This window comes from Acanthaster planci, linkage group LG10 (assembly GCF_054643075.1).
Source record: "Acanthaster planci isolate LZ-2023a linkage group LG10, COTS_SCS, whole genome shotgun sequence".
Taxonomy (NCBI): Eukaryota; Metazoa; Echinodermata; class Asteroidea; order Valvatida; family Acanthasteridae; genus Acanthaster; species Acanthaster planci.
Window position 1 is genome coordinate 15,743,610 of NC_141786.1, and position 20,641 is coordinate 15,764,250.

Below are 20,641 nucleotides of genomic sequence, written 5' to 3' on the forward strand. Positions count from 1 at the left end.
ACAGGTTATCAGTGGCTGGAATTTCCAGTGATCTATTAATAGGATGTAGATAACTGAAATCTCAACCCAAACACACAATGAAATTTGTAGCTGGAATACTTTGCGTTGTTGGTCAGAAGTTTAATGAAATAATTTTCTCTTTTGTGGCTTTTATCCTCGCATAAATATGTTTCTTTGGGTCGGCACATATTCGTCTCTAGAGCCTTAACTTTCACCCAGTTGGACAAACTAACTTGGCAATAAATCACTTTAAAGCAAGGGATCATTCACTTCGAACAAAATCAGTTTCTTTGATGGAAGTGAATTATGAATAAAATTCTTTGCTGAACTTCTAGATCTGTAAGTTTTGGGTATTGCCTGCTTCTAATATTCCAGTATGTACTTCAAGCCTTGTTTAATAACAGTTTGGGGGTTGAAGGTATTTGTCAGTTTGCTCTTAAAGAACCAAGAGTTCGTCCTTACTGTACAAGCAGTTAGTAAAAGCCGAGAAAGAGTGTACCATTTTAATTGTTTTTTTGTATCGTACAAGCTTAATACTAAAAGACAAACACTCACAACATATTAACGATACATTTTGCTAGTAAGCATTCAATTTACAGTTACAAACGGATCTTCAGAGCCTGGACTCAAAGAGATAGCATATTTTTTATGTTTTTTTTTTTAATTTTCAACAGACTAAACTAATTCAAATCCCATAAGATGTTTCCTCACTGTGTACTGGGCTATCTCCCTTTCATAAATTCTCTACTACTGTACAGCCAGAAAGTCTACTCCTAAAGTTTTGTCTAGAACCCTTGAAAAGGAAAAATAAGGTTGAAAATTCTAAAAATCTGCAAGTAGTTTTCATCTATTTTCTCAATATAAATGCTTCGTGACTTTCAAAGAGTCTTAATTTGTATATCAAAGCACATTTGAATCTCACAAAATGACAGATTTTTTTTCTTCAATTTCTGATTGAAACGCAACAAACTTGCCTAAGTGTTCAGGAAATTAATACCGATTTATTTACACCTACTCTTAAGTAATATCAAGTGTCCATAATGTGCGTTTACTCTTAAGCAGACTTTGAAATTAACTACAAAAATAAATGTAGTATATATAAGCAATTTCTGAAACTGAGCTTCAGCAAATAGCCTTGAGGAGACAACAATAATAATGTCAACGTTTAGAGTTTCTCCACTCACATTTTTATTTTTACAAAACATATTTTTTATCTTAGTTTCCAGCGTAAATTTACAGCACATACCTAAACTGAAGCGCTTCCGAGGTCATTCGGGAATGGCATCACGGGCGCATGACTGTCTGCCCTATAAGCGCAGCTATACGCTGCCTCAAGTGCGCGCTTTGCTCGCAAAAGACCTTGGCTTTTTGAAATACCAAACTGGCTCATTGTTGGGGACTAGCGAACACACAGCTACTGCATTACACTGTAACCGATGCACTTAACTGTGTGCACAAAGTTGGTTGTCATCTTTTTTTCATTATAACTAATAGTCATTGTCATTTTTAATAGAATTTATTTATTAATCTTTGTGTCACAGTGGGGGTGACCTGGATCCGCGCCAGCATATTATACTTATCAACATTTACTTAATTGTATATCACGAGGGTGCACTTGTTATCCCAATACTCAAGTGGGACCAACTCCAACGCTTTACTAGTAAACTGATCAGCTAACGGTGCTAGTGACATTAAAAGTTAATAAAACCCCTCTGGAACATTTTTAGCTAGATGTTGCTTCCTCCTCTTGAAGGCGAAAAATGAATGTGGGGGGGGAAGAGACTCGGTAATGTGTTTTGAGAACCAAAAATTTCTCCCCCCTAAACTTTGAAACGATTCGTTTTCGTTTTGCTCCTCTGAATTCGAATCAGAGCTGGGTTCAGTCTCACTCTATTCCGCGACTGCGTCCAATTTCAAGCTACTCTGCACTTGTTTGACCGCATTGTTGGAGAAGCCAGACTCCCGATGCAACTGGTACGTGTAAGTTGAAGAACTCCGCGTGCTTGGCATGTTGCGTAGGACGTTTTCCAGTACAACCTGATCAGTTGGTGTGGCCCTCGAAATTTTGGGTTTCTTCAGCCTTTTGCACCAGTCATTGCAGTCGTGAGTTTGAAAAAACTTTACGATGCCATACTTCCCCAAATCAGTAGGGCCGTAGACATTGAGCTCCGAGCCTCCATTTTGGATAGCTGGGTCGGTGAGACTGTAGCCTCGTTTATTGTACACTCCTTGCAGGTCTGAAACCAGAAACTCGCCGTTTGATTGATGGTAAGTGAAATGACTGAAGGCGGCCAGCGTAGGCGCTGGGTGATCTGGATTTACGTATCCAGTATTGCTTGAGAATTTTATATATTGTCCTTTAAGAAACCTCTCCACAGCAACTGAAGCATTGGCGGGGATGATATTTGAGACGCTGTCCTGCGTGCCTGCAAGTTTTCCTTTCACGTTTCTCTCAAACGGAATAAACCCAAGGAAGTAAAAGGTTGCTCGTTTGTCAACTTTGGTGAATTCTGGTGCAACAAACTCAATTGCCGTACTTGGTTCGCACCTGGTGTTGAACAGTTGCGCCATCTCACGAGCTTTGCGGTAGACACGATCGTCTACTTTCCAGGCATAGTCCTTCAGGTGTACGAGATATTCATCTTTGTAGACTTTCACCACGCAACGTTCTCCCTCCGTGCGGGCATTACCGTGGAATGTGCCTTTGTAGGCATATCGGGAAACGCCTTGTGAGAACCAGTCATCTTCAAACTCCACCCATTCACGGGTAGATCCTGTCGCCTTGGTGGTGTTGCTTTGGTTACTCCCCATCTTGCAAAGAATGACTTTAGTCTGAAATAAGAACATTTCGATTTCGTAGTAATAACGACTATGGGAGAACAACTGTGACAAACTCGTTCCTTCTCTTCATACTCATATTGAAATGCTGAAACCACCATCACTTCAGCAGATTAATTGACCTATAATGTGAAATCTGCAAGATATCGTACATTTTGTAACACTATTGAAGAATTTGTTGTTTCCTCTGCTGACTTCGTCAGTATTGAGTCCGTCTTCAAACATCAAGAGACGTCTCAGACTGACTTACGCGGTATCAGCCCAGAAATTTCTGGCCAAATTTCAAATTTCTCGTATCTTCCCCTTTGGGAGAGTGATACAGCCTACGTAACCATGCAGATTTATCCTTAATAGCTTTCCACGGTTTGAGTATTGGGCAAGAACGGGGTGGGTGAATCAAATCTGAAAATCTCGTGGGGAGAGGGAGTTGGCGCATTCTCCATTATACTGATCAGCGACTCTTTGCCGGCAACACCTTTGAAAACAAAAATCTCTGTCGCCGCCAATAAATGAAGTCGAAACACCATACAATTGTGCAGTATTGTTTTCGATATAGGAATGGTAATGTTAACTTACATTAAAAAAACAAAGTAAAACAAAAACCAAAAAACAAAAAACCCTTAAATGTCACGTAAAAGGGTATAGGTCACTTTAGGCTTGAAGAAAAAAAGCATGATTGGTAATGAGGGATGATTGAGCTGCAAGGATTGAATGTGACTGGCCGATACTAGTTCTTTGAAGATCAAAATTTAAGTTCAAAGGATTCCCTCATTTCTCTGTTCAGATTTTCAATTTGGTTTTGTGTTTTTCTAATGCAATTTAAACAGTATGTTTGCAGGTACAATTCTCCCACTCTCCCATGCAATAAAAATGTTTAAAAGGGTTTACCGTATATGTTACTAACATGAATTGCAATGTAAAACTTGGCTGCTGACTTAGTATTACATGAGTGTACTTCAGTATTCCTCAGAAACAGTGATTTGGTTTCAGGGAGCAGAAAATTGTTTTTAAATTTAAACATTAGGATACCCAGTTGATATTTGTATAAGTTGGAAATTGATAGGGTGTTCAGTTTCTGGAATAGCGGTTTGGTATGGTCTCTAGGCCCAGATTTGGCAATAACCCGTAGCATTTTTTTTGTAATATTAATACTTTATTCAAAGAGGTTAACTTGGAGTTTCCCCAAACTAACAATCCATACTTAAGGTGGGGCAGAGCTAAGGTATTATAAATTGAAAGTAGTACTTTTGTAGCAATATGTATTTCAACTTCAACAAAATCCCTAGTATACCGGTACATGAAACTGACATGTCGATCTGCCATTTTCAGATAAGACCTTTATCAATAATAACACCAAGAAATTTGAAGGAACTTACTTGACGTAGTTTTGAGTTATTAACATATACACCGATAAAACTATTCCTATCGGTATTAGAGAAGACCATGCAACTCTTTTTTTCATTGATAGAAAGCCGATTACTCTGGAACCAATACGAAATGCGACGTTATTCTTTTTTTAATAGTACTGACTAATTCCTCTAAATGATTATGACTGTATAAAATATTAGTATCATTTGTAAATAAAAATAAAGGATACCAAACTCGAAGAATGGCATATGTCATTGATATAAATGAGCAAAAGAATAGGGCGTAAGATTGATCTTTGTGGGACACCACATCTGATAAGTTTCAGAGTTGATGAACAATGTTTCCATTGGACAAACCGTTTTCGGTCAGAAAGATAGTTTCTTAACCAATCCAAAGCCACGCCTCTTATTCCATATCTGTTCAGTTTTAAAAGCAAAATATTATGATCAATTGTATCGAATGCCTTGGATAGGTCCAGAAACAATGCAATAGGCCTAGTACAAGAAGATTTGTCTAAAGAAGAGCAAATTTTATCCTCAAGGTCAACTAGATCCATTTGGGTCGAGTTATTTGCACGAAATCCATTCTGTGACTCAGTATATGATTTTTTCCTTGGTTTTAAAAATGAATCCAGACGACTTGCTACCAGACGTTCTAAGACTTTTGAAAGACTCGGTAGTATAGGAATAGGACGGTAATTGGATATAAGCTGGGTCACCAGTTTTGAATACAGGAATTACTTTAACAACCTTGAAGTGATTTGGCACGGTTCCAGATACAAACGTAGGTTAAACATTTTAACAGAAGAAGCAATTTCATGTCTAATTTTCTTAAAAAGGAATGTACCCAAATTGCCGTGTCCAGTGCTTTTTTGGATGGTAGTTTATATATTTTAAAAGTTCATTTGCAGATATTGGATTCATAAAACATGGATCATTGAAGTCACCAACTATAACATCAGTCGGATTGAAATTGACTTGTGGGATCTTAGAAGCAAGCTCTGGATCAATATTTGTAAAGAAATTATTAAGGTTTCGGCTATGAGTTGCGGATCATCTAGGTTTACACTGTTGATCACTTTGAATGAATCAGAACCAGATGATTATTTTGTATTTCTATTCGGGACGTCATTTATTATTTTCCATGTATTTGCTATGTTGTGTTACTCTTCTCAAATCCTGCAAAGAAATATTTTTTCTTACCAGTTCGCAAATACTTGTTAACCTGTTTCGATACTTGTCATGTTTCATTTTATTAGTTTCACCTAGGTTGTTTTAATAATGTAGCTCTTATACATATCGTGAGGCGCAGGTTATGTTTTCCCTTTTTACATTTGTATTTTTTGTATGGAACAAATTCATCAAAAAGCGTGGTTAACTGTGAGTAACAAACATTTACATTTTTGCATTAATTGTATTATTTCAGTTAACACTCTGCAATGCATTTTTCAATGCAGCTACATTTTGGTCACTAGTATCTCTTTCCAGTATAAAAGGTTTTCATTTTAGCGTTTGTAAAGCAGATAAACCTGTCGTATATCATATGTGTTTATTTATCAACGTGTCAAAATATTTAAAAAGTGTTACAGATTTTCTTTTAATATGCGTTTGGAAGTTTAATGCTTGGGTTTTACGGTGTATATAACGCCCGCCTTTCGCCCCATTGTTTAAATCATTTGATAGCCTAAAGAGTGTCTTTTTATTGACTGTGGTATCAGAAACTTCCACATCTGACAGAAGACAATTTGCTGGCAGTGTCTGGCGTCCTCATGTTTTGTTCGTTTGGAGAGCTTCATCAGTGCTCCTACGGCGTGAACGCGGCTGTTCAATGTGCTATGTTGGAGTCCACCATTACTAAGCTCTATTAAGTTGAGTTAATGTGAGACTTTATGAAAGATCCCTGACTATGCATACTGCTTAAGCAGTGTACAGGATCTATAATTAGTTTTTATTTTCCGTCATGACACAGACAATAGACCCACAAACGCAATTGCTATACATTCTACAATTTATTGCAGGATTACTACTGGACAGCGAATTCTACTCACAAATTAGCTTATCACTTCAACCTAGCAAAAAAAGATATGTTAATGTAAACAACACTGTAAACCTGGGAGTTTATTGTTATGAAATATTAGACACTATTCACTACGGTCATCTTACCAACACATTTTACAATGTTATTTTGGACTGCCCCATCAAGTATCAATAACAGGTAGTTTTCTTTTGAATATGTACAGTAATTCATTGATATTTTACATGCTGACGATATTTTCCCTTGTGCCAAATCTATCAAAAGCATTAGCAGAGTTGGCTGCAAAAGAAAGTTCCCACACTGGAGAACAAAAAAAAAAGTATGCTAAACTGGGACAAGGAGAGGATAATTTACATATTGAGATCGATAGTATTTCCACTGATAATTTTGCTTAGTCCTAGTACACAACTCTGGGTTAATCTGTCTCTATTGTGGAATGAGCATAGCAACAGACTTGTTGGGAAAGTTAGGCGTGTAATGTGTTCTCTAGCAGCCACTTGTTTTCTCAAAAAAAAATCCTTAAATATTTTTATTGTGATGCTGTCTGACAAAAATCTTCCAAAATAGCTTGCTGTTTTTGGCAGCATGCTTGACAAATGTCTGAGACGTTCTGGACAAGTATCACAGACATTGTTATACCATCTCTGGTGTGGGATACTTCAGAAGACGAATGTTTGGAAGTTTTAAGTTTTCATAACTCGTTAAAAGCTAAATCATGCAATTACCTCAAAACTAATAACTGTTTTATTCGGTACACTGATACATATACATACTGCACTCGGTCACTTTCGTACAGTGTAACATTATACTATCCCTCTCATTAGTAAATTGAAATCAAGTAAAATGTATTGAAATTTAGCCTAAAGAAGTTTCTTTTATTAATTGAATATATTCGAAATCGTTTGAAATTGCTATTCTAAACAATTTTTCACTGCTCGGTACCTTTAGAAAACAGCGTAAAACTGAGGGGTTTCCAAAGGTTAACAAAAAATCAAAGTGTTAAAAAGGACCGATAGAGAAAAGGACTAAACATTTGTACTCTACAAAATAGAGTTCCGGTAGTGCTGATTCCCAGAAAATGGAAGATAAGTCTAGACCGTAAACTGATTTGGCCTTTGGCCAATTTCCACTCATTAAATGTTTTGCTCAAATGGTTAAAAATGGCACAAATGTTCATACAATTAAAGAATTAACCACTCCAGATGTAGTGCTAGATCACTACTGATTTACTGCACATGTAAATATCGAAAATATTTGTGAAAATTGAATACTGAACTTTTATTTTCAACTGTTCTTTGTCTACGACTACGAAGTAACAAAAATGTAGCTCACTAATATTTTTTTTACAAATGCAAACAATAGAATGATAATTTAGGAATGAAGTGTAGGCAGGAGTTTTTACAAGTTTCCTCAACTTTTTATTGAGGCTTTTTATATGTTCGTGGACTTTTTATTTTAAATATAAATAGAACAGTTTCTGTTGTCAAACGTGGCTTTATTCGAAATGTGTTAAAATCAGGCCAATATAGTATTTTAAGTGAAGTTGGAACGTCTGAAAATAAAGAAATCAAGTGACATAAGGAATTTGATTTCAGTGTGAATACTATGTTCTGTAACACTGGAAATAGCTCTCAGTGTATACCGTGTGCTGTTTAAGTTTGAAAGCCTACTAACAATTACAGCATCAAAATCATGCCCTTTTTGAAATCGTAGGTTTTTGTTCAGTAAAATATGTCATTTCTTTGCATTTACTGCAGACAAGTTACACGCATTATGAACTCTTTGGCAAAGACATGACCTGCTGCTGTTACAGGTGATATATAGTAATCGCACGTTTTACAATTAAGACTACTTAACAGATGAAAACATATAAAAATTCCATGTCTTGTCAAATATTCAAGACACTTATTACCAACATCTTTTACCTTCACGTGACACCTAATTGGTTTGAGAAATCATGTATCAAGCACATGCATTGTATAACAGACCTAAACTCATGTACCGCACGTTCAGTGGACATTCAGGTCTGACGCGGAGTCGTCATTTCCCTTAGAATCTCAAACACAAGAACTAAAAAGGCCAGAGACAATTTACATTGTCAACATTGTTTTATGGAGGGCTGAGTTTTGCCAGGAAAGATCAAATTTTGGTCCCGGTGTTGTTTGGGAAAATGGCTGACCCATTACAAAGTAAGAGAAAGCAGGATCGGGAAAGGTAGTTTGAGTAATCAGTCCACGTTGCTTCGTTGCAGGGTGGGCAACATGCAACCCTCCCCCGGCAGATTTATTGTCAAATATACGGTGAGTAATAAACCCTAACAAAACAACACCACGACATTAAAGCAAGGATGTCGGGACCGTGAGTAAGGCTTTTAATTTTCTGCTCCCCAAACATCATATTAAATGCCCAAAGCCGCTTTCGCTTTTAAATTCCCCCCTTCAAAAGTTGGATACGCCTCTGGAACTAGGTTCTACCAGCTCTCTAAGCTACAATATCAACAGGTACTATACATTTACTACTATTCAGTCACTGCTAATGTTGGCAATTTGAAGGACATGAGCACAAATGTGAAGGCTATTTTGTAAACTGTATAGTATAGCAAGGTATGACCACTTTGGAATAGGCTTGTCATTACAACGTAAAATGACCTCAATTCCTCTGCAAGTGTACACAGACCGTGTTGGAATAGGCTACACATTGAAACAGCCAGTTCACCAAGCCGAGAGAATCCCTGGACCACCCCTAACTACTAGAAATACCACTGACCACCAACAGTGGTAACGAAAGCAATGTTCACAACGGCAGAAACACTGCAAATGTTCTTTTTTTGTCTGGAGTGGAGTCGGACTTGTTCGATGAGCAGTTTCCGAAAAGGATGTTATTTGTGAAATAAATGTATCACGAAGTCTTACAAACGTGTTTTGAAATAATGTCGCTATTGGTATATTGAGGCTTGGTTAGGCCGAGCTGTGTGTATTTCTTAACAGAAAAGGCGGATTTAACTAAAGTGAAGAAAAGCAAAGTTTATGCATGGGGGATGTTTTTAGTTTATGCCTGTTCACGAAACATGGACTGCTTCCAGCCTTAAAGTGCTATGTATTTGTACGATCTGTTCGACAGGAACGTCAGTCAACTCGCACAGATAACAAGTGCGCTTTGAAGAACGCTCAGCCCGCATGGCGCTCATGATTTTATCAAGTAAGTTTCCTTGTTCAGGAGAAAGGTCGATGATTTGGGGTTTCTTCCACCCTTTGCACAAATCATTACAGCAATGGTTATCAAAAAATGCCAATATGCCAAATTTTCCCAAATCACTCGGACCAAACTCTCCAAGTTCCATGCCTCCGCTCTGAATAGCCGGAGCAGAGAATTTGTACCACGCGCTACTGCGAATCCCTTGTAACTTACAAACCAAAACTTTGCCACCCGAGGTATGGTAAGTGAAGTGGCTGAAGGCAGCCGGGGACGCCATAGCGACAGGGTTAACATAACCAACATTGCTTGAGAATTTCTCGAAGTCCTTCCCATCCAGGTACATCTCGATGGCCACCATTGCGTTTATGGGGATGAATTGAGAAACCTTAATGCTGGTGAATTCCGGTCGAACGAATTGGATTGCTTTACTTGTTTGACACTGTTCATTAAAATCCCGCGCCATTTCATGGGCTTTGTCATAGGCACGTTGGTCTACTCTCCATGTGTATTCTTCTCGGTCGTTGTTCAAGTACCATTCTTCTTTGTAGACTTTCACGACGCAGGGTTTGCCCTCCACGCGACGGTCGCCTTGATACGTGCCCCGGTAAACCCGCCGGGAATGACCTTGAGTGAACCAGCTGTCCTCGAAGTCCACCCACATGGATGCTGTGTTTATTATTTCGGTCGTGTTGCGCTGGTGGACACCCAAATAGAGAAGGCATCGATAAAATTTTGAGGCTACTACCGAAAAACATGAAGAAACTGCTGCGGCAACACGTGAACCCAAGGCAGAGAGACAAGAAGCCAATACTGAGAGACAGGACGCCATTTTGCATCTCTGAAACAAGAACAAATTATGGCATGACAAATGCGAAACCCACTTTCCAAAAGCAATAATTTAAGATACATAAGTGAACAGTTATTGAATGTTGCGAGTGGGTCACTTTGTATCCGCAAGGTCCTAAAGCATTTCCCCACATCACAGCAGTTAATAATTGTTTTGCTATACCACTGTCTTGAATTTGTGTAATGTCCTCACGTGGAAGTTTTTAATTCAATCTAAATGAGTATAAGTCAGTTGGTGCACAGAAAGCTTTGGAACTCGTGGAGACCTGCAACCTTGCGCCATTAGCTCACGGTCGCACGGGCCTTGCTCATGAGAAACGTGAAAACCTTTCTAGGAGGAAAATGTAGCTTCAAGCTGAAGAAACAAACGTCAATCCGGCTGACCCAAAAATAAAGCGATCTGACAGTTGATGGTATCTCGGTGCCATTTCACTGCGCCCTCTAAACTGCCATGAAATGTGTGGTGTAAGTAGCTGAGGTATTGTGGTCCATTTATTTGGTTTGGTCTGTGGGGTGAGGACTATTCTCTAATAGCATAATATAATGCAATATCAAATGGTGAGGGTTACTGGCATTTAATCAGACGGTCATTTGATTACTTTTGGCCAATAAAGTGAAGTATTCAAGACAGAGCTATAACAAATCTGCAATACTATTTTAGAGCTAAATATAAACGAAAACACCACACTTAATTATAAACCAATATAGATTTTCCTTAAGAGGAAAACCTGTTTTCTCTGATTATACTTAGAAATAAATATGGAAGCATCGTAATCGACTGCAGAGTCGTTTGTCTTCAGAGGCTAACTATAACAAGCGTTATAGGATTTAGATTTGGATGCTTCCTAATTTATTTGAACAGATAAAATCAGAGAAACGTGTTTTCATTAGAGGTGCTCTTTAACAGGAAAATATATGCTGAAGGCAGACTTTGAAGCAAGGTGTGTACAACTTCTGGTTGTAACATGACATTTTAGAGGAAACTATAAACCGGAGTCCCCTTCTGGGTAATCATGAGTCTCGAGGATGTTTGGGTGAATAATCTTCAAACAATCGTTTCTAAGTGTTGAATTTGGTTTTTTAAATATCACTTGTAATAAAATTTCCATAAGAAAATAAACGTGTGGAGTACAGATGGGACTTGGCAAATGGCAGAAAATGAGCGCGACGCTGGGTATTTCTCCATGTATAAAACGAATACGTGGGGCATATCTCAAAACTCTCCAGCAAAGGGAAAGAAGGCTAATGTTCACTGGGCTTGCTCAAATCAAGGGAAAAAATGACGGTTTTTCTTTCTCTGAGCAGTTGGTGCTCTTGTCTGACGTATGCCTCAGCGGTAAAACGAACCACGCATAAACGATCTTTTGGGTTACTTTACATACCTATAATGAGTCCTACGTGGATTCATGCCAAGTGAGCTTACAACTAACACTAACAAATTTGTGAACATTAAATTGAGATATAGTAACACAGTTGGCCATACTAATGATTTTTTTGTGTAAGCTTCTTTCCAAAGAGTAGTTTGATTACGCGTTTGCGCGATTTCGCAGGGCTAAACACAGAATGGCCAGAAATCACGTAATGTGTTCGTTCCCACCAGCAAATGCTATACATGACACAATCCACATCCCGTGACTTCTTCTATCCCTGAATCTACTTTAGAGGGGGTTTTACTATGGAGTCATCCCGGCAGTCACTGAAACAGAGCGGGCCAAACCTACACTCCCATATGTTTATGCACAAAGTGATGCTCCCATGTGTTTGTCCACAGACTCCCTAATGCCACGTGTCTGCTACGTTTGTGAAGAAAATTCCCTCTCCCCTCTCGTAAAAGTTGGCCACTGAGTCACTGCTTCTTATTGTTAGCGTGTCTGGAGCCTTCTGGCTGGCACCCAGCAGATAGTTTACTGACTTCCAGTGAATAGGACAACGACCACCCCCCCTTAGAATCTGGCCTTGTGAAAAGAAATTCTGCGAGTGACCACGCAAAATGACACACACCGGCTTGCCTGAGAAGGTTTCCATCTCTGTTACTCAGAAAACTAGCGGGAGAATGTGATTTACGAGTCCTTTGTAATAATAAACATGATTTGGCCATATCTTGGACAACGCGCTGCACAGTTGCAAACAATAACACACTTCCACCACGAAGTCTAAAGCAAACAATACACTTGCTTGAAAGGTTGGTTTCTGGAAGGCAAACGCTTTTTTGCCACATTTTTTCCCTTTCGTAGTGGAAACGTTTGCATATTGACCAAAACCCAACACCGATCACATGCTTACAATCATCGTTCGATCCTTAGTCCACTTAAGTCCATTATTGTCAGTATTTCGGGCATCAACCAATCATTTGTAACTATTCCGTTTCCTTACATAATTTGTTCTGTCTTAGGGTCATTGCTTCTGGCTAGCGCCCCAGGAACAAAGATACTGACAAATGGGAAGAGCCACCAACATGGGGCTGGATAGCTCAATAATTGGTAGAGCACCGGTATTCCGGAGGCTTCAAGTTCAAATCCCACTCCAGTCAATTTCTTTGTTAATCTGTATAATCATGTATAAATACCTAGACAGTTTCTTACATAATTTGTTTAAAAGTATTTTATTTCATATAAAACGATGTCCAAAGGCTGCCTAGATCGACTGGAATCCTACCACTGCGCAATGCTTAAGTGTTTTGACGGGGTACGGTTAAGTAGTATTATCAAGGAGTCCCTCTAGTTCTTCAAGTATTTAGTCAAGCGCTTTTTCAGATAATGTCATTTCTGCACAATGCTTTTACATCTGGAAACCAGACAAACGAGGCAGTCTTATACCCTGTGTACTTGTACAAGTTGAAAATGCTTTTAGGCAGTCTATTTAAGCGTAGCGACAGGGGTTATATGCGCATGCAGTCGCAATGGACATTACGTGTTTTACGTACATCATTTCAAGCAAAAAGCTTAGCTCCTGAGCAGAAGAAAAGATACTTTTGACCTTACACAACACGACAGAGGTCGCATGCAGACAAAAGAGCGCGCCACGAACGCGCCACGATCTATTGTAAAGTACAAAACTGCCTTGTGTCTAATCCACGTCAAGCATACTCTAGTTCATTTAATGTTTTTTTTAAAGCTACACGGTAGGGGTTTGCTCTTCCTCTCTCAGCATGGATGCAGTTTGAAAGTATTTGTGCGTTTTTATGCTTTTCATGGTGGAGGTGGCTAAAGAAGTAAACGGTCTGCGTTAACACGGTGCAAGAATATCCTTGCGTGGTGCTACCGAAAACGATTTTTATATTAGATTTACTTACCAAAAGGATTTTGGTTCCATATTACTGTGAGGTTTTAAAGATGATTAAATGCCCAATTCCAAACACGAATTGTGTGTTCGGAACTTATCGAAATTCTGATTTGACTGGAATTAAAGTTCACAGCCGAATATTTGTATAAAACACCAAGTCAACTCACACCCACACATCTTTTCACAGCTATACCTGTGGGGTATTTCCTTTGTTATCGTGTACAAAACTCCCACACAACACGCAAGTAGTTTCAAATCACTCCAATTTAAACCAAATTCACTCTCCTGGGTTGAAATTTCGACCGTATGTCCCTTATATAAAACACTTCAATTTGCGACGGATTTTTACCCATCAAAAAAACCCCTTTTTGAGTTTTTTCCTAATGTCAGTTTCGTAACATTCTTGTATTTTGGTACCCACATGGTAAACACTGGCCTTGTGGGGTACTTCCCATTGTTCCGGTACCCCACAAGGCCCCATGTATAAGTGCCTGCACGTACCGAAAAGCGAGGTGATTTGGGTTCTGGCAGCTGGCATAATGAGATGGGAATTCCCGCTAACCCCCCAAAACCTCTGTAAGCAAAAGGAGGTGAATAAAAAGGGTCAAAGTTTCCCCGGATACAGCCTATGCTATAATTAACAGCCAATGGGCATCGGGAAGCACACCGAAAATCATTCCCAGCATCGTTTGTACGTGCATAATACGAAATTCCCGGGTTAGGAAATCGGGTTTTATTCATAGTTCACATGTGTCGAGTCATTCCGTGCATCTTCATACGTTCATTCTAATGTAAATGGTTGAATACGTTTCCAGACATTTTCAATGCTAACTGGCAATATGGTAATTTATTTAGTGGATGTGAACATTTGTCCCTTCTATGCTTCCTAATTTATTTGAACAGATAAAATCAGAGAAACGTGTTTTCATTAGAGGTGCTCTTTAGCAGGAAAATATATACTGAAGGCAGACTTTGAAGCAAGGTGTGTACAACTTCTGGTTGTAGCATGACATTTTAGAGGAAACTATAAACCGGAGTCCCCTTCTGGGTAATCATGAGTCTCGAGGATTTTTGGGTGAATAATCTTCAAACAATCGTTTCTAAGTGTTGAATTTGGTTTTTTAAATATCACTTGTAATAAAATTTCCATAAGAAAATAAACGTGTGGAGTACAGATGGGACTTGGCAAATGGCAGAAAATGAACGCGACGCTGGGTATTTTTCCATGTATAAAAACGAATACATGGGGCATATCTCAAAACTCTCCAGCAAAGGGAAAGAAGGCTAATGTTCACTGGGCTTGCTCAAATCAAGGGAAAAAATGACGGTTTTTCTTTCCCTGAGCAGTTGGTGCTCTTGTCTGACGTATGCCTCAGCGGTAAAACGAACCACGCATGAACGATCTTTTGGGTTACTTTACATACCTATAATGAGTCCTACGTGGATTCATGCCAAGTGAGCTTACAACCAACACTAACAAATTTGTGAAACTTAAATTGAGATATAGTAACACAGTTGGCCATACTAATGATTTTTTTGTGTAAGCTTCTTTCCAAAGAGTAGTTTGATTACGCGTTTGCGCGATTTCGCAGGGCTAAACACTTGCTGGTGGTAGGGCGTCCACAGAATGGCCAGAAATCACGTAATGTGTTCGTTCCCGCCAGCAAATGCTATACATGACACAATCCACATCCCGTGACTTCTTCTATCCCTGAATCTACTTTAGAGGGGGTTTTACTATGGAGTCATCCCGGCAGTCACTGAAACAGAGCGGGCCAAACCTACACTCCCATATGTTTATGCACAAAGTGATGCTCCCATGTGTTTGTACACAGACTCCCTAATGCCACGTGTCTGCTACGTTTGTGAAGAAAATTCCCTCTCCCCTCTCGTAAAAGTTGGCCACTGAGTCACTGTTTCTTATTGTCAGCGTGTCTGGAGCCTTCTGGCTGGCACCCAGCAGATAGTTTACTGACTTCCAGTGAATAGGACAACGACCACCCCCCCCTTGGAATCTGGCCTTGTGAAAAGAAATTCTGCGAGTGACCACGCAAAATGACACACACCGGCTTGCCTGGGAAGGTTTCCATCTCTGTTACTCAGAAAACTAGCGGGAGAATGTGATTTACGAGTCCTTTGTAATAATAAACATGATTTGGCCATATCTTGGACAACGCGCTGCGCAGTTGCAAACAATAACACACTTCCACCACGAAGTCTAAAGCAAACAATACACTTGCTTGAAAGGTTGGTTTCTGGAAGGCAAACGTTTTTTTGCTACATTTTTTCCCTTTCGTAGTGGAAACGTTTGCATATTGACCAAAACCCAACACCGATCACATGCTTACAATCATCGTTCGATCCTTAGTCCACTTAAGTCCATTATTGTCAGTATTTCGGGCATCAACCAATCATTTGTAACTATTCCGTTTCCTTACATAATTTGTTCTGTCTTAGGGTCATTGCTTCTGGCTAGCGCCCCAGGAACAAAGATACTGACAAATGGGAAGAGCCACCAACATGGGGCTGGATAGCTCAATAATTGGTAGAGCACCGGTATTCCGGAGGCTTCAAGTTCAAATCCCACTCCAGTCAATTTCTTTGTTAATCTGTATAATCATGTATAAATACCTAGACAGTTTCTTACATAATTTGTTTAAAAGTATTTTATTTCATATAAAACGATGTCCAAAAGCTGCCTAGATCGACTGGAATCCTACCACTGCGCAATGCTTAAGTGTTTTGACGGGGTACGGTTAAGTAGTATTATCAAGGAGTCCCTCTAGTTCTTCAAGTATTTAGTCAAGCGCTTTTTCAGATAATGTCATTTCTGCATAATGCTTTTACATCTGGAAACCAGACAAACGAGGCAGTCTTATACCCTGTGTACTTGTACAAGTTGAAAATGCTTTTAGGCAGTCTATTTAAGCGTAGCGACAGGGGTTATATGCGCATGCAGTCGCAATGGACATTACGTGTTTTACGTACATCATTTCAAGCAAAAAGCTTAGCTCCTGAGCAGAAGAAAAGATACTTTTGACCTTACAGAACACGGCAGAGGTCGCATGCAGACAAAAGAGCGCACCACGAACGCGCCACGATCTATTGTAAAGTACAAAACTGCCTTGTGTCTAATCCACGTCAAGCATACTCTAGTTCATTTAATGTTTTTTTTTTAAAGCTACACGGTAGGGGTTTGCTCTTCCTCTCTCAGCATGGATGCAGTTTGAAAGTATTTGTGCGTTTTTATGCTTTTCATGGTGGAGGTGGCTAAAGAAGTAAACGGTCTGCGTTAACACGGTGCAAGGATATCCTTGCGTGGTGCTACCTAAAGCGTTTTTTATATTAGAGTTACTTACCAAAAGGATTTTGGTTCCATATTACTGTGAGGTTTTAAAGATGATTAAATGCCCAATTCCAAACACGAATTGTGTGTTCGGAACTTATCAAAATTCTGATTTGACTGGAATTAAAGTTCACAGCCGAATATTTGTATATGAAAACACCAAGTCAACTCACACCCACACATCTTTACACAGCTATACCTGTGGGGTATTTCCTTTGTTATCGTGTACAAAACTCCCACACAACACGCAAGTAATTTCAAATCACTCCAATTTAAACCAAATACACTCTCCTGGGTTGAAATTTCGACCGTATGTCCCTTATATAAAACACTTCAATTTGCGACGGATTTTTACCCATCAAAAAAACCCCTTTTTGAGTTTTTTCCTAATGTCAGTTTCGTAACATTCTTGTATTTTGGTACCCACATGGTAAACACTGGCCTTGTGGGGTACTTCCCATTGTTCCGGTACCCCACAAGGCCCCATGTATAAGCGCCTGCACGTACCGAAAAGCGAGGTGATTTGGGTTCTGGCAGCTGGCATAATGAGATGGGAATTCCCGCTAACCCCCCAAAACCTCTGTAAGCAAAAGGAGGTGAATAAAAGGGTCAAAGTTTCCCCGGATACAGCCTATGCTATAATTAACAGCCAATGGGCATCGGGAAGCACACCGAAAATCATTCCCAGCATCGTTTGTACGTGCATAATACGAAATTCCCGGGTTAGGAAATCGGGTTTTATTCATAGTTCACCTGTGTCGATGTCATTCCGTGCATTTTCATACGTTCATTCTAATGTAAATGTTGAATACGTTTCCAGACATTTTCAATGCAAACTGGCAGTATGGTAGTTTATTTAGTGGATGTGAACATTTGTCCCTTCTATGCTTGGAAGGTAATCTTGTATTAAGTGTAATAACATTTTTTTATCCAGTGTTATTATAATGAACTCAATTGTGAGGACTCCATCGAGGCCTTTCTATTGGAATGACTTTTTTGGACATAGCAAATTTCACTGAGGTAATCGACTGTCACTGAAGTCGTTGACTTCATAAACTCTTCTCTTCCCTTCAATGAATATTTTCTTACGCATAACTCTGAAGTCAGCCTTGAAGCATTGTTTTTTGTAATAGTTTGCTCTTCAACATCCCCATTTATACATGTTGTAATCTGAGGATGTATTGAGTGGAAGCTGGGGAAATAAATGAACTGAACTGAAAACCAAATCGATGTTTTGCAATCGGCAGTTGATAGAGTACAATGTTAATTGAATGCTGTGAGATAAAAAATCCCAGCAACTCCTAAACATTCTGTAATTCACCAGTTACACTAGGAAACGATAATTTAGGTCAGGCTTTCCTAAACAACGCCAAGACTATACTAAACAGCCAATAGGCGTTATAGACCTGCCAAGTACATTTATTCTCTTATTAATCACAGTTGGAAATACATATGCACAAGCTTTAAAATGCCTTTCGTCAGAAAAAAAACGAATTCGCTGATGTAGATCGATGTTCCAATTTAAAAAAATGTTTTTGAAAAAAAATGAAAAATCGTATTTTTTCTAATTCACAACATAATTTTAAACATTATTGTTTTCACTTTCTTTTTGTATTGAAAGCAAGTCAGTGTAACTATCAGTTCTAAATCAAGTAAATTGAAATGTAGGTGTGTGTTTATTTTGTTTTACTGATTTGTTACACAATCAAATAAATAAACATATTAGAATCTCTTTATTTGACTAAAATCACACAATAGCAGTTCCCAGATGCAGGTGACGGGGTAAATGTTCTAGGTTGGAAACTCGGCCGTAAGTGTTGTTGAAATACTGTCAGGTTCATGGTGTTTTGTTTATCAGGAGGCGCAACTAAGGGCCGGGTTTTGTGAAAAATGTCTCTAATCACATCCATTTTTTTGTACCTGTAAGATACAGAATTGTGATAACTGTAAAAGGCTGGGCTATAATATTTGTCCAAAAGTCTCGTTGAATACATTGAATGTTGTTTATGTTTATACGTTGTTAATTAATATTAGATGTTGATTTGCTCATGATCCGGCTCCTTTGTGATCAATGGAGTAACGACTAGACAGTGACATAACTAAGGCTAAATTTCTGGGGGGCACCCGGGGTGCACACATTTTTCAAGGGGGCACCACAAGAAATTAAGCTGTGGCTGCATTACCACAGATAATATGCAAAAACTTCAAAGGGGGAAGGGGAGGGGGCAGGGAGGGGGTATCCATGCATCCATTCACAAAGGTGAACTATTTATATTAGGTTAGACTGAATAATAATTATAAATTATTAATTCATGCACTTGTTCATTGAAATGAAAGTAACCGTTTCTGCTGACACTGATTGTGTGTCACATAATGTGCACAATATTTGAGTCAGACAACGCTGTTAGCCATCTAGAATGTGCGAAACCTAACAAAATTGTACAAATCAGGCAAAGAAAAGGAAATAAATCTCTACATCTTTGCCCTTTTCACACAATATAGAAGCATAAACAAATATGAAGCAAGGTGATATGAATCGGTCAACCCTACTTTAATCTATGTTTAAAAGAGGCTTTATACACGGAGGTCGAGTTCCCTATAAGTACTTGGCTAATTTCATCAACGATCCCTGCATTAGAAACCATTCTGCTTCTTTGCACTTCTTCAGTCGGCTTTCCCGTCGGTCATTCCATTTTGGCAACAAATTTTCCATTAACTAGTGCTCACTGAAAGGGAATTTATGCTCAAAGTAAATAATAAAACCAAAGCCGTGGTTTTTACGACATGTGTACATGTAGTTGCCTCTCTATTAATCCTGTAGTTCTACAACTGTCGCTTTTGCTTAATGAAATTTATTTTAATAAGGTCATATCAAAATGAAACTTCAGGTAAAATGACTAAATACGGTAACAACTAGCCTATGCAGGTGAGAAAAATGTGCTGTTTGAATCATTAAGGATGTCAAAGAAACTAAAAGAAAAAAATACAAAAATACTGGATCTGCATGTGTGAGGAATCGGTTTTTTGAGTCAGTGTTCACAGGGAAACAGGGATGTTTGCCTTAGTTCTGCGTTGAAAGAAAAAATCATATATTTGTCACTATAGTACTGAATGTTTAGATTAATCATAATGAAAATTAAGCTGTGCTGTTTTTTAATTCACTTTGTGCCTTTCAGGAGTCTGTTGATACTGTAAACCTCGAGCAATTTTGTATTTTCGTTTTTGCGATTTGACTGAATGGGCATGCGTTTTTGCACTATTTTGCCAATATAATTACGGCACACTTCATTTCACATGTTTTTTGCAAAACTCACCCTTCCAGAGAGCTCCCACTTGAATATTGGATAGTCTGTAGCTGTGGAAAAGTTCTTGGAGAAAAACCAGCTTCAGGGTAGAGAGGATAGCTGCGTATAATACAGACTGACGATGTACCTTGGGTGCAATTTGTATCCAGACATTTATTTTCCGTTGATGGAATATGGGTTGCTTTCGTAGCATCGCATTAATAGAAAACCGGAAAAACCCAAATTACACAATGCCGTGAGTGGGGTGGTACCATTTGGTAAGGGTAAAAATGCTCCCTCCTCTATTCATTCCATACTGCCCCATGAATAGATTTGACCCTTTTTTAATATTTTAGACTAAATTTACGTACCCATGGAAGAAATGGTACACCTATAACGCGTCAATTTTTTATTGGCTGGACTTTCAGTGGTCTATTTTAGGCCACTT

General features: G+C 38.8%; 2 protein-coding genes across 2 annotated transcripts in view; both read right to left on the reverse strand.

Annotated features, from left to right (window-relative positions):
• Positions 1-96: 96 nt before the first annotated feature.
• LOC147797859 (alpha-protein kinase 1-like) lies at positions 97-20,499 on the reverse strand. Its single transcript, XM_022241852.2, has 2 exons — positions 20,224-20,499; positions 97-2,832 (listed from the first exon to the last, which is right to left on the reverse strand). The coding sequence occupies exon 2, from the start codon at positions 2,809-2,811 to the stop codon at positions 1,891-1,893; it is 921 nt and encodes a 306-aa protein (XP_022097544.2). The 5' UTR covers positions 2,812-2,832; positions 20,224-20,499; the 3' UTR covers positions 97-1,890.
• The window catches only part of LOC110983006 (alpha-protein kinase vwkA-like), a 42,387-nt gene continuing 27,941 nt past the window's right edge, over positions 6,196-20,641 (reverse strand). The window contains exon 2 of the mRNA XM_087142233.1: positions 6,196-10,273. Within this exon, the coding sequence (XP_086998359.1) occupies positions 9,299-10,264 (966 nt within the window). The 5' untranslated portion in view covers positions 10,265-10,273 and the 3' untranslated portion in view covers positions 6,196-9,298. The remainder of the gene's footprint in view (positions 10,274-20,641) is intronic.